At 33.2% G+C, this 13964-nt stretch overlaps 4 protein-coding genes across 5 annotated transcripts; 3 read left to right on the top strand and 1 right to left on the bottom strand.

Annotated features, from left to right (window-relative positions):
• The first annotated feature begins 318 nt into the window (after positions 1–318).
• Positions 319–2641, top strand: LOC145734043 (uncharacterized). Of its 2 annotated transcripts, none has more exons than XM_081987107.1 (4): positions 319–461; positions 1382–1526; positions 1647–2030; positions 2090–2641. In XM_081987107.1, the coding sequence occupies exons 1-4, from the start codon at positions 348–350 to the stop codon at positions 2557–2559; spliced, it is 1113 nt and encodes a 370-aa protein (XP_081843233.1). In that variant the 5' UTR covers positions 319–347; the 3' UTR covers positions 2560–2641. The 2 variants fall into 2 exon arrangements, with proteins under 2 accessions (XP_081843233.1, XP_081843231.1); XM_081987105.1 differs by having other exon boundaries at positions 1647–2036.
• On the bottom strand, positions 2570–3528 carry LOC145734050 (uncharacterized). Its single transcript, XM_081987119.1, has 5 exons — positions 3474–3528; positions 3327–3403; positions 3008–3218; positions 2852–2950; positions 2570–2800 (listed from the first exon to the last, which is right to left on the bottom strand). Exons 2-5 carry the CDS (start codon positions 3348–3350, stop codon positions 2631–2633), a joined length of 504 nt encoding a protein of 167 aa, XP_081843245.1. The 5' UTR covers positions 3351–3403; positions 3474–3528; the 3' UTR covers positions 2570–2630.
• A 2139-nt stretch (positions 3529–5667) lies between these two features.
• Positions 5668–13281, top strand: LOC145734045 (uncharacterized). The gene is made up of 4 exons (XM_081987111.1): positions 5668–5821; positions 7945–8027; positions 12210–12910; positions 12960–13281. Exons 1-4 carry the CDS (start codon positions 5798–5800, stop codon positions 13181–13183), a joined length of 1032 nt encoding a protein of 343 aa, XP_081843237.1. The 5' UTR covers positions 5668–5797; the 3' UTR covers positions 13184–13281.
• On the top strand, positions 8430–10736 carry LOC145733909 (uncharacterized). Its single transcript, XM_081986940.1, has one exon. It carries the CDS (start codon positions 8430–8432, stop codon positions 10086–10088), a length of 1659 nt encoding a protein of 552 aa, XP_081843066.1. The 3' UTR covers positions 10089–10736.
• Positions 13282–13964: the final 683 nt, after the last annotated feature.

Genomic DNA, 13964 nt, shown 5'->3' with positions numbered 1-13964 from the left:
ATTCCATTGCGAGTATTATAGCTGCAATAAGGACAAATTGCAGACCATCTCAACAACACGTCTTGCATATTATTAATGATTAGTACTTACTTAATTAGTCCTGTAGGTTTTTTTGTAACCGTCATTCCACTTCTAATAATAATACTGAACGCATTTTACACCAGTAGTATACAAAGGGATTAAATACAGTTTTGGTTTGTTTATATACCCGGTGAAACAATATTGAAATTTAATAACGACTTTCGTTTCATAAAGAAGTTGATGTTTCAGTACTGAAAAATTTGTCAATCACTTACTAATTTATGAACATAAAATTTTACGTAAATGTTATTGTTACCAATTAAGGTATGATTGCATCACCCTGTATTATGCAATATTACAATATAATCGATGACAATCACAAATATGTCTCAGTTTTTATTTGTTTGATGTTCATGATGTTAACTATTAAAAGTATTGTGGTAAGTAAATAACTACCTATATTAACATACTACATATTAACCGTGAATACAATTTTTAATATTTTGTGAGTGTTAGTTGCTTTTGAGTCTTTTTGCTGTATGAATGTACATATTAATTAGTTCCTATAATTAATCTAAACCATATATTCACTGAGTATTAAGTGGATTTAAAAAAAAATATTTGAGCAGCATATCAAGTCAACTAAATAATAAACAGTTATTTTCATTTAAAATTCAAATACAAAGAATGTCAAATTTAGCAAAAGAAATACAAATTAGCAAATCAATGTTTGTCTTCATAAAATATGATATAGACAGTATATTAATGTTCAGTTATACTGCTCCAATCAAATCTCTTAAGGGCATCGGTAAAGCAAAACGTCTTATGGGAGATTCAATGCATTTTATGACAATCTTTTAACCCAAATTAAAAAAAAACTAAGGCTAGATATTGCTGTTTGTTAAATGGCCTATGATACAATTTGATAGAATACGCGAAAGTCATTATAATTTTAATAGTACGTCAATTAAAAATTTTAGTATCATAATTTTCAAGTCATTTTTCTACCTGCTTTGGTGACAAAAATAACTTTCGCACATTCCCCGAACCTTTAGCTATTTAATAAAAAAAAATCTTGCATATAAGTTAAAAAATTAAGTCGTAATTTGGATTAAAAGATGGACTAAAAAGTTGCTCGAAATATTCAAACGCATTATTGACAATATCTATAAGTATGTGAATGAATCATAAGTGTAGTGTGATTGGCATTAAAAACTACATTTGCATAATAACCATTGCAACTTGGGTGGATCAAATCATATTTGCACCACATATGTAATTATTTGCTTCCTTCTTTTAATAATAATTATGGTTTACTCAAGGATTTAAAAGCAATTCTTTTTATGTTTCTCATATATAGATTTTGGCTCTTTATGCAGAAACACTTACCTGGCATTGGACTTTCTTTTGTGCATCTTATCCAACTGAAAACCATCGTACAACCAATACGAAAACGGATTTTCGAGAAGAACCAGTTGCTTTAGATGAATCGGAAAAATCTATAGGTAATAGTCACTAAAGTACTAATTAGTTCTTTTCCTTTGCAAGTATACGAAAAATCATAGCAAAGTACAATGACGTCACATCCAAAAAACGTGATTTTGATGCAGCAACTTATTTTTCAGTCAAAAGGCAACTTTATCAAATACCCACTTGGAATGTCCAGTCCATAGTTTCACCATTTAGCAGCGTATGGTCGTACCAATCTAATTTGAAACCCTCACAATTCCTGACTCCATATTATTTAATTGATTTGCCGAATCAAAATTACCGACCCAACAATCCAGAAAATTGTTCGTATCAATTCAAGTTTGACACTGGAAACTTCAAAAAGCAAGAATCATCCAATGGCAATGGAAACGTACAGGGTTGCTTCGAATATGAAGACAGGGAAGGTAGACATGATTTAAAATATTTCTCTAACGACAGGGGTGGATTTCAAGTGACTGGAGGAAGTTTGGCTGGCAGTACTAATGGATACAGCCCTGTATACACCAGATTAAATCAGGGTGTTGGTGAGTTTTTTGCCATTTTAATTTGAACTCCCAAAATTGTGGTTCATTTACAGATACAAGAAATCAAACTAACCAAGGAAGTACAAATCAGACCAATGTTGGAGGAAATTTAAATTACCCCTTTGAAAATGTATCCAATAGTCCATCAATAACCAATTTGACTCAGAGTCTACAACAACTTTCAACCCATTTAAACAACGTCCTGAATTCATATTATTCGTTGCCCTACTCCATTCCACAAAACCGCTCCTACCACTTTTGCTTCGATGCCGGCAATTACAAAACTGAAGAAAAATCGGACGCTTATGGAAATATTAGAGGATATTTTCGCTATGTGGACGAAACAGGGTTGCACGATTTGGAGTATTTGACAACTCCCCAAAGAGGATTTCAAATTGTTGGTGGAAACTTGGCCCAGAGAGACACTCAGAACAATAGAGGTATCCAGGTGAATGGTGATTTTGAGGAAGTGCCTATAGTAATAGGTCAAAACACTGAAAGAGTCACTGAACTGCCACAATGATGATTCAATGAAGTGTTGTAAAGTGTATTTTAAACGATTATTTAAGTTTTTAATAAAGTCACCACCAATATTCATACAAAAAGTTGTTGTTCAGCCACTTGACCGTTTTGGTATATTAACAACGGTTGGTATCCCACATTACTATAGACAATTGGAAGGCTTGGTATAGTTCCGTCCAGAATGTATGTAAGAGCTTCAGGTTTTATGTTACTTTCCACAGGCAAATTACTCCTCTTTGCACCTATTTAAATATAATATGTATTGCTTTATCTGTTAGTTGTGGCGAATTTACCTCTAAGTTGATTACTGTCAAGTGGTAATAACTGAATTTCTCCTGATTCAGGTGATTGTTTAGTGTTCGGGCTACCAGATTCTAGTTGACCACTTTCTTCTAAAAACCATTACAACGTTAAAGCTAAATTTGTCAAATATATTCAATCGATACTACTTTTCTGCACACCCTCGTTTGAGGGGTCCATAATCGATCGTAACTTGGCAAAAATTGGAGAAGGATTTTGTATTAGTGCCACACCTTTGGAATGTTCAATGTTGTAAGAAAACTCTGCTCCTGATCTTCTGACATCAACGTTTGAAGATTGGATAGGGATAAAAGTGGTGACAGCAGCGTTAGAAATTGCCAACATTGGCAAAAGTATAATCTAAAATGAATATGAAAAAGTATTATTATTAAAATCTGAATTTTGAATGATAACTGGTCTATTTAAAATATGTAACAACTAATTATAAATCATTTACTGCTAGCTTACCAATAATGTGTTTAATTGATGCATTGTTTCTTACACTTCTATCACTCGCTTACTTTTATTAGGTACTACCAGAGGTACTGATCGATTGAAGAAGAAAGGGTCGATTTATATAGAGAAGAGAAAACAAAGATAAAATGCAGTACTTACAACCTACGAAACTCGTTTATACCCATCCTGTGTAAATCTATCCACTCGTCTATTAAATGCAATATCACAAAAGATACAAAAAAGTAGGTATATCCTGTGGTGCAGCAGTAACTTTGCACCACTGGTAGCGTTGTACAGGGTGTCTACAAAATTTAGAGTGTTCAACATAAAAAGAAAGGTTTGTATCGTTTATTCAATTTTTGAGACACAGCAGTACATATGATTGTTAACTGATGATTATGTAAGGTAATAAACGATTATAAAAAATAAAGACCAAAATGGTGGAATACTTTAACAAAAACAGGTAGCAAGAAGAATTAGTAATTGAAACACCCTGTATATGAAGCAACACAAAACAATACATCAAGTTCTATTTAAAGTCCATTGATTATGATGATAGTATCAGTCGTTGCAGAATATCAATTACAACTACGTAATCAGTTGGCGAATAAACTTCGATTTGTTTTACCACCATTTTAGCGTCGCAGACGGTCATGAAGATAATTATCTATGTATCTAGGTTTTAGGGTATATTTTATACATACAGAGTCACATCACGTTTTAACCGTAATAATGAAAGTTCCCTGATTGTGATAATGCTTGCTTAAAAATTGTATTGACGTAACAATCACAGTCGCAATCACTTATCAGTCAAGTGTGCTATTTTTTAACTTGTGTCACAATAAATTAGTTTGTTCCAAAAGTTATTATACATTGAGAGTCACACAAAGTGGCGCAGTCAGTGGGATATAGGTATTTATAACAACGCATGTCGGTGATTAAACGTGATATGAATTCACTGTCGAAAATAGTATATGACCAATCAATCAATGTTTATATACTAACAATTAAATAATTTTCTTAGAAGCAATAGCATTTAGAGGTCCATGGAACTTTCAAAATGGTTATAGAGCCTCTGGCAATTTCAAACAGTTATGGGAAGGTTTAAGACACTTATAGAGGACTCTTTTAGAATATTCTCAGTAGCATTTAGAGGTCTCTGGCACATTTACAATAGTCCTGGAAGCCTCTGGCAACTTAAAACAATTATAAGTAGGTTTAAGACACTTGTAGAGAACACTCAGAAGATTCTCAGTAGCATTTAGAGGTCTCTGGCGCATTCAAAATCGTTCTATGAATAGAGGCCTCTTGCAGGTTACTTGCAACAGCTTACCAACTTGAAAATTGAGACTATGCAGAAAAACTATCAAGTATTACCAATAATATTTGTCTTCAACATAATTAGGGTGGATAATGTTGTCTTTACGGTCTTTTGATATAAACTACTGAAAATGCCTTCTACAATTTTAAAAATAAAAAATCAAACTAATTAAACGAAATCCATCCACAAATTATTATGAAGTTAACAGTGTGCTAACGGTACTTTTAAACGATTATTCGTAAATAAGTTTTAAAAAATTAGCAGAACTGTCCAATCACATGATTAATTCTTAACTTAAACATTGTATATGAAAGGTTGCTAAGTACAACTTTATATATTTGCTCATCAGATTCTTCAGATGACCTGAGGGTATGCAAGATGCAGCACTAGTCGTTCAACTTGCTTGTTTGTGGACCTTGACATTGCCGAGTCGATGAACTTGCTGGTTGGCGTTGATCATTAAATGAAAAAAAAACTTTATTTCCATCACAAATAATTTATTACATTATTGGAAGTTTACGGTACATGTAACATTCTGGTTCTTTTTCAGGTTTGGTCATGATGGCATTCTACCAGTTTACTGATCTGATATTAGATTTTTTTCTGCGAGACTGGTTTTTTGCAGGTTTAAGAAAGAAATTGTAAAATTTAAGCACTTTTACTTAAAATTTTGTTTTACTGATGAGACAAATTCAGGTGAGTTGGTCGTAATAAAAAATGAAATTTACCCGGTTTAGTTAACAAGCTGCAATTGACACAGAAAGTGAACTTTTAACATGGAAATCGTTTTTATATCTCGGTTTGTAAGCCAGAATTATATAAAGTGAAACTATTAACCCAGAAAGCCTGAAATTGACCTTTAGTTTGTTTCTTTGTGTACTGGTTAGAAAATTAACCATTTGAGTGAGTTTTTCAGCCAAAAAGGCTTATTAAAATGTCTATACAAATATGGTATGGTCGTATGGTTGTCGCACCACATCGGATGGTACCGAAAATTAATCACATTAGCGGCGCCCTCGATTTTCTTCTGACCAGTACCATCGCAGAAACCGACTTCTTCCGTTAGTTTTAAAAAGCCTATATCTATATGGCGGTTGTCAGTCGAGCACACCTTATGTATGCAGTATAGTGTCTATTTCTATACCATTAAGACAGTTACATTATGTGGTGCTTCAATTTTGTTTTGGTATGTATTAGAACGTTATTGTTTTTCTGCATCCTTAAATAGGTCGGTAATTTTTTAGTACAAGTACAATTACTTATAAAGTATTATAGTTAGTTATTAACAACTAACTTTATACCACTTTTATTTTTATTGTTCTTTGTTTTTCATTTATACGAAAGAACTAAACTAATTTTTTTGGACCACCCTGTATCAAGTTAGAGTTTTGCCGTTCAAAGGCCGGAATCGCCTTTTCTAGGGATTTTTATGGAAGTTTTGCTTTTTGAACTTTCTTCATAAATCTACTAGTTTAGAAGATATTTCACAAAATCCATTTTGGGAAACAGAAACACATTTTTTTTTCAACAAAATCAAAATTTTGCTTGTCTATAGCGCGGCTGTTTTTTGAGGTACTCCTACGCTAAATGACCCAAAAAAGACCGTTCTTTCTTCTCTTTCCAATAGTGTGCTCCAAAATCACCTTTGGTGCCTAGGAAGAGTAAAAAAAAACTGAAGTTTGATCACCCTGTATGCAGTTTCACCAAGAATTTATCGCTACAAAGTGAAGATTCATTTTTTTTTACCATTTTTATGCAATTTTTATCCTCTGCACTTTTTCCGCAAATCTATTTAGGAAATATTCCACAAAATCTATTTTCAGAAACACCATCTTTTCTGAAAAAGTGCCTGAAAGTGAGTTCAGTGAGTTTTTGAGGTACAGAAATGGTGAACCACTCAAAAAATACTGTTTTTTACCTTCTTTCAAGTGCTGTGCTCCACAATCACCTTGGTGGTCTTTGGTGTACAGAGTGTGTCAATAATTAAAGGTTGTTAAAGTTTGCCCAATCTTTATGCAGTTTCAGTGAAAATTTGTCGCTTTAAAGTACAGATTCTTTTTTTTTACCATTTTTACGCAATTTTCATCCTTTGCACTTTTTCCGTATTTTTACTAGTTTAAGAGATATTCCACAAAATGCATTTTGGAAACCGGAAACACTATTTTTTTTTGAAAAAGTGCCTCAAAACTTTGTCTAGGTATATTAGTCTGGGTCAGCTGGTTTTTGAGGTACACCACTCAAAAAATTCCATTGTTTATCCTTTTTTAAGTGGTGTGCTTCAAAATTATCTTGGTGACCTTTGGTGTACAGGATTAGTCAAAAAATTAAGGTTTTAAAGTTTAGTAACCAATTAGGTTAGGACAACAATTTGCTATATGTGTAAGTGTAATAGTCCTAAAATGCTTTGTTAGGAAAATATGAAGAATTTAAATTAAACAGTTACAAGATCAGCTAAATAAGTAAAATTTGTTGACGAGATCTTAAAACACTGTTGCCAAATTTTATTCACGTTCGGAAATATTGGAAAATCAAATCTGAAAATTGAAAATTGACACTTGTGGACGTTTTACAAAAGAATTAACGTTTTTATCAAAAAACTTTAACAATAAATACACATGACATAACAAACACAATTTGGTTTTGCCATCCCAAACCTCCTTATTTTCGCAAGTAGAATTTTTATCTTAGTTCTCTTAAAAGACCTAGAATAACCGTTCTACAAATGTGTTTTGAAAACGCAAATTACAAAAATGATTTGATTTGGTAACAAATGTCATACAAAATTAAATGAATTAACGATTTCCGGAGATATTTCTATTTAAATGTTTCTGATTTTACAATCAACATTCTTTTACTCAATAAGTTTCTTATAATACATTGAAACAACGTTAATTTTTGGCCTATTCAAAGTATTGAATGTGCCAGAATACTCAAAATATCAACAATTTTGTTTGAGAAACAGTGTGTGAGATGATTTTAAGAATAACTTCGTGACAATTGCTCATCAAAGCTACTAGAATAAATATTACCTAGTATTTTAATTTTTTCTTGATTTTTGACCATAATTAAGCAAATTCAACTACCAACCAAATTCTTTATTTTATTACTTTTTATTTTGAATATTCTATAAAATCCCACATTTATGAGTCTATTCACTCCTTACTCGCCTACTTCTATTTTAGCTAGATTTTTTTATTGGAAATCACATTAAGAAAAAACGAGTCATTCAACTTCGTTCCCACTTCTTCATATATTAAACTAATAAGATTTTGGTCTAAAGTCACATAAAATTAACATATCTTTTTTCAGATGTGCTGCATAAGCTACGTCATAGCAAGACCCCAAGTTCAACTGGCTGCGGAAGCTAAAAACGAAAATGATCAGCACATTGAGTAAGTATTTTACTTTTAAAAAAAAGTAAAGTGACCAAAATAACGACAAACTCGTTAAGTAGTATCCAGTTTAAATTCGTTACTTTGGTACAACTTGTACATAACTAACTACATATACTTCATTGTAGACATATGAGTTCTAAAATATCAAAATATTTGATCGAACCTTTTGTAACATAACTTTTCCGCTGGTGTGAGTGGCATTTTGCATATTTGTGTTCATAGTGTAGTAGAAGATAGTTGTTGTATAGGTAAGTTAGATATTACTTACTAATATTACTTAGAAACTTTTGAATAACTCAACTGTGCTAAAATGTCATTCATAAGGAGTACATTTAATAAAGTTTTGGCATTTTTAGGGTTGAGCGTCAGTTAGTTCACGAGGTGATACCTTTGGATAGTATGGCGGACCCTCCAAATGTTCCTCATTCAGCTCAACGTCAAATCGACCAAAACACCAAAGAAATCTTGGAAAAGATCGCTGAAATCAACAAAAAGCAGGGCTTGATTCAAAAGAAACCTAAACCCAGTTACTTCCACTTTCCGTTTAGCTATTCAAGATCCCAACAGCCGAAGGAGAGTCAGTTTAAGTTTTCGAGAGATCCATTTAGCAATCCTATACTAGATTACTTGGAGAAAGAAGGATCGAGTGAAAGTCCAGCAATTCCTACTTTTCGCAGACCTAATTTGAAAGACGAAAGTCATCCCGAAGATGTGGGCTTCAGCATTACCGACACCAATGCAGAAGTTCTCCCTGAAGACGAAATTCCTGGACAATATGTTAAAAGGAAAGTAACTCATTTTCAATCATTTGCAGTGCCAAACCCTTACATGTACAACGGACAAAACCCTCCAGGAAATGACCCATTTTTAAACTACTACAGATCACCTCAAGAAGTTTTTCCAGAACCACCACCAACAGGAAATACAAATAATTCACCACCTAAAGACCAAGCTATTGACAACATTAAAGAAATTATTTCAAAATATCCTTACTACAACAGCAACTATCAAGTGCCTGGTCACTACCAGCAGCCACCACCCTATTACCCCTTTTTCCAGCCACCACCACCCAAGAACAATCAAAACAATGCACTTCCCTACCCTAACAAAGCTAGACAAAACTGGAACTGGCCTGGTGCAGGCCTTTTCCCTATTTACATCAGAGATCCTTTTCTGCAAATGTACTATGCCGTTACCAACATGGTTGAGTATGGTCCAAGTGCTGGCAATGAAGGTCCTTGCAAACTAACACCAAGACCTCAAGGCTCCAGAGTCAAAATTAATCCAAATAATTTAGCTTCAGAGCCTAAGCACTTGGGCCACCAAATAACCTTAGGGATTAATAAAAAAGACGGCACCGAGGAGTTGAAAGTTTTGAAATTAGAAGAAAATGAAATGTCTGACCTAGATGTTGAAGATATTGATCTTGATGATGACAACTTTGTTAAATTTACAGTGAATTTTCCTGGTGCTGAAGAAACGTTTGACGGAAGGAATCTAAAAGGCAATAAAATGAGCTGGGGTGAATTTCTCAACATTCATAACGATACGCAATTAAGTTTTTTGTCTCAAAACAGACCGAGCATTCAGGCTGATGGAACTATAGAATCAAAACAAGCTCCGCAAATCATTAAGCAATCTATTCGAGTTGAAGACAGACCTCTGGAACCAGAAGAAGAAGAAAAATCCGAGAATATTAGGGTTGGTAATGAGGGTAGCAGGAAAGTGTTCAGTAAAGACAACACAGGAAATGGTATTTTCATACAAAAACTCAAAGTTCGTAAAGGAGGAGTGGCCATTGCTGGACCAGGAGGTATTGCAACCGCTGGTAGCGGAGGAACTGCCATAGTGGGGCCAAATGGGGTTGCTTACACTCACCCTGATGGATTAGCTATAGCTGGATCAGGAACCAAAGTGGTGGCGGTGGATCCGTCCATAGATTTAAATGAAGTGATTAAAAATACAGTGTTAAATGGAACACGACATGTTCCTAATACTAGAGTGGGTAAAGTGGTGGCAGTGGGACCTGTAGTTTATTATAATAAAGGAAATTACTAATAAGATAAAAGTAGACTTTTATGGAAATTCATTACTGTGTAATGCTGCTTGTAATTTAGTTGGAATTACTGTTTAATTGAAACATGACTAAATAATCATCGAGAGGTTAAACTGATTCCATTTTTGAGTTTTGCCTTAGCTTATAAGAGCAAGCGTAGTTGTGTTTTATTGGAGACAACATATTGTCATTGATTTGTTGCATTTCTTGTATAATATAATGACAAATTAGTATTTTTAAAGAGTATAAATACTGAATTTAATTGTAGTTTACTATTAGTGTGTTTCAACAATTGGATGAATGAAGAAGGTTACTTTTCTAGTTCTAATGATTAGTTTAGTATATTATATTGTAAATATGAAAGATGATATGTGAGTCATGAATTTAATATATTATATTTTTTTATTTAGTAGAAAAATTGGGATATTTTTTCAGTCCAAAGTATTTTTTATTCAATTATTTGTTGAATGCTTATGTAGAAAAGTAAAATTTGCTGTGACAGGAAAATTTACCAATTTTACCAGTAAATTTATGGATCTAATTGAAATTTGATTGATATATATTATTTTCCTGTCATGGTTGTCATTCATTTAAAAAGTCATAAATCTGAATCACATTTTTCATACACCCCCTGTAAATTTGGTACAGTCAGGGAGAAAAGCGGTTGTCAAGAGAAGTACAGAGTATTTGTAATTTACTGCTAATTTACCGGTCAAATTTTTTTGGTTATTACTCTACCGGTAATTTACCCATCACTACTTTTTGCCGATATTCTCCATCTTCCTTTCTCACTAGTGTATAGCAGTGCTGCAGTGAGAAACGACGTGTTATTCTACTGTAGTACAAATATAGTAATGTAATAACAAAAAAACTGCTCAGCAGTACAATACAATTTTAGGATATGCTATCCTAATTAGAGAAAATATTTCCACTTACCTAAATAACTTTTTTTCTTCCTTAGATCATCCAATACGAGACCTGCTGCATGGCTTCCGCTTCCTCTCTTTACCAACCAAGGCTTCAACAAACTAAACTTCTACTTTCCGCCTAACCACTTTCAGTATTACCGCTTTCCGAGGTACTATGCTTCTTCTAGTCTAAAAAACGAAGATATTTACCGACAGCTTTTGAAGAACCTTTCCATAGAAGAACCAAGACACTTATTTCCTAGTGGTTTAAATGATGCTTCAGTGAATTTATCTAGTAAAACTGTGAAAGAGAACCTTGAAAATGCAGGAAGTAAACCACCGTCTTTGGCACCATTCAGGGAACATCCATTATTTTACTTTATACGAAACATGAACACTTTACCTTCAGGAAAGGTATTTCGAATTAGGTCCTCAAACTCTGTAAACGAGGCTGATGTAACCACATTAATATTGAAACCACAAGCTACAGCTGTGGCTGGAGTAGAAGGAAAAGCAATTTCAAATCCACTTTCTAGGGCAGTACTTAAGAAAGGTAGCAACGCTGATATACTGTTTGAACCGCAAGCAGTGGCCATTGCAGGACCAGGTGGAATAGCTCATGCACAAAGTGATTTAGAAATTAGTTATGATTATTCTTAACTACTCATGTTTTTAGTGAAACTCTAATAAGTGTCATAAATTGCGCCATAAAATGCATTTTAATGTGTTCACTATAGAAGAAGTACCTGTTTAGTATTATTAGATAATTGTAAAGTCATATATTTTTGTAAATAATATATTTTTTGTAATCTGAAAAAGTTTAATACACATAGAAAGTTTTGTTTATTATTTTTGAACCTTTTCTATTATGTTAAGAGTTCAAGTCAATAAACCACCAATTTGATACAGAATAAGTGGAAAAGTTCATTCAAATTAAAGATTGTATGCTTCTTGTAAGTTACGTTGCAATGTTAGGAATAAGCCAAAAAAGTCATTCTTAAAATACTATAATAGTTTAGCAATTACTATTCCACCTTACATATACAATTTGGTTGTTGTAAAAAATAAGATATGGGGCTAATTCAAATATGTCTTTTCTTGGTTTCACCCAGATTAATTATTTCTAAAACAACTTCTTAAGTTCAATACACGGTCCACAGAAAAAAATAATTAGTGTACTAAACGTATTCAGTATTCTAATTCTTATTTTTTCAGAAAAGGCACAAAAATAACTATTATACCATTCTATGGAGGCGGTAAAGGTCAATCACTTCAAATCACAGAATCAGCCACAGGAGAAATAATTTCAAGCGTAATCATTAAAACTCCTCAACCTCTACCGGAACCACAAGAGCAAACCGAGATTGATTTAAATCCATTCGAACTCGAAAATCCTCCTCTGCCCACCAAATTTGAGACTGAATACATCGAAGGGTACGACGACTTCATACGAACCATCCAAATTCGGTCAAAAGAAATTGTTAAATTGCAGGAAATGGCAAAAACAAATGGAGGTTTGACACCGGCTGAAGAATCCACTTATCAAGAGCATATGAGAATGATTAATGATTCTGCAAGGAAACTAGCTGAATTGCAAGACAATAGTGGTGGGACTTTTGAAAATAGAGAGGGTTTGACTCAGTGGTTTGAAAGAAAGAGCGATAATGCTAAGGATAAAAATAAGAAAAAAGAGGAAGACAAAAAACGTAAGAAAGATGAAGAGAAAAGGAAGCAAGAGGAAGAGGCTAAAAAAAAGGAAGAAGAGAAAAAAAAGGAAGAGGAGAAAAAGAAGCAAAACCAAAAACAGGAACAAGAAAAAGAAGAAGAAGAACAAGAAAACGAATCAGTTGCTATAAATCTACCTCCAGAGGATGCTTCAGTAGCTGAAGCCAAACCTATTGGATTAGCTGTGGCAGGTAAGAGTAACACCACAATACAATTTCCTAGTTTCAATCTTTTCTTCAGGGGTAGGTGGTGTAGCAGCCAGTAAACCCATTGCCACCGCAGTAGTTGGACCTGGTGGACTAGCAATCGCACGTCCTGTAGGTACTGCCATAGCAGGAGTTTCACCCGACCAAGCTTTGGTTCCGATCTACGCAGATAGTTCACAAAAGAAACCGTCAAACAGTAAACAAAGTCAAATGACCGAGTTTCTAAACAAAATAATTAACAAATACCATCATGTTTAGGTTTGTGGTAATTTGATGAGCTGATAAGTTTACTAAACGAATTAATTTATTAAAATTGTTTAAACATTAAACAGATAATTAAAATAAACTAATTGTTGTTTGTCTTTCTAAACTGTCATTTTAAAACCAGCAACACTCATATACAGGGTGTATATCATCAGTGAATTGCAATTTTGTATCCGCAAGGTGGAGAATTGGTGCCAATTAATTTAGTATAATAAAAAAAGAAACTAAAACTACTCACTGTGGTTCAATTTGGGTGTATTGTTATACAAATCGGATTCTACTTGGACCACGCCCGAATGCATTATTAGATTTTGATGCCCTTTAAAATGTCAAATCTGCAGTAGACAGTAGACGACCATTGTATGCTAATAAATCTCCAAAATTGATTGCAAAAAAGTATATCGAACAAATGGCTTTCAATGGAGAGGTAACATTAAAAATTTGCAACCTACATTCATGTTTTGTATGGTATGACAATTAAGTGCGTGGGACTGATTGGTATTATTTTGAAAGCATATTTTTTTGTCGGATTTATCTTAAAATAAACCCTAACTACTTTAAACTTAAGCCTTTTTGTGGTATTTATTATGGTAGTAATTAGTTGAGTTTTTATAATTGCGTGAAGATTAAATAATTTGAATTGTTATAAACCCATAATTATAAGTAATGTTCAGGTCTAATGGTATTTTTTACCCATATTAGTTTGTGCAAACAATGAAACATATTAAACAAATCGCCTAGATCAACATTGTTTCGTTATTTATTATACAAAATA

This window comes from Ips typographus, linkage group LG9 (assembly GCF_016097725.1).
Source record: "Ips typographus isolate SLU linkage group LG9, UJ_Ityp_2.0, whole genome shotgun sequence".
Taxonomy (NCBI): domain Eukaryota; kingdom Metazoa; phylum Arthropoda; class Insecta; order Coleoptera; family Curculionidae; genus Ips; species Ips typographus.
Note: the sequence above shows the minus strand (reverse complement) of the source record. Positions and strands in the feature narration are given on the sequence as shown.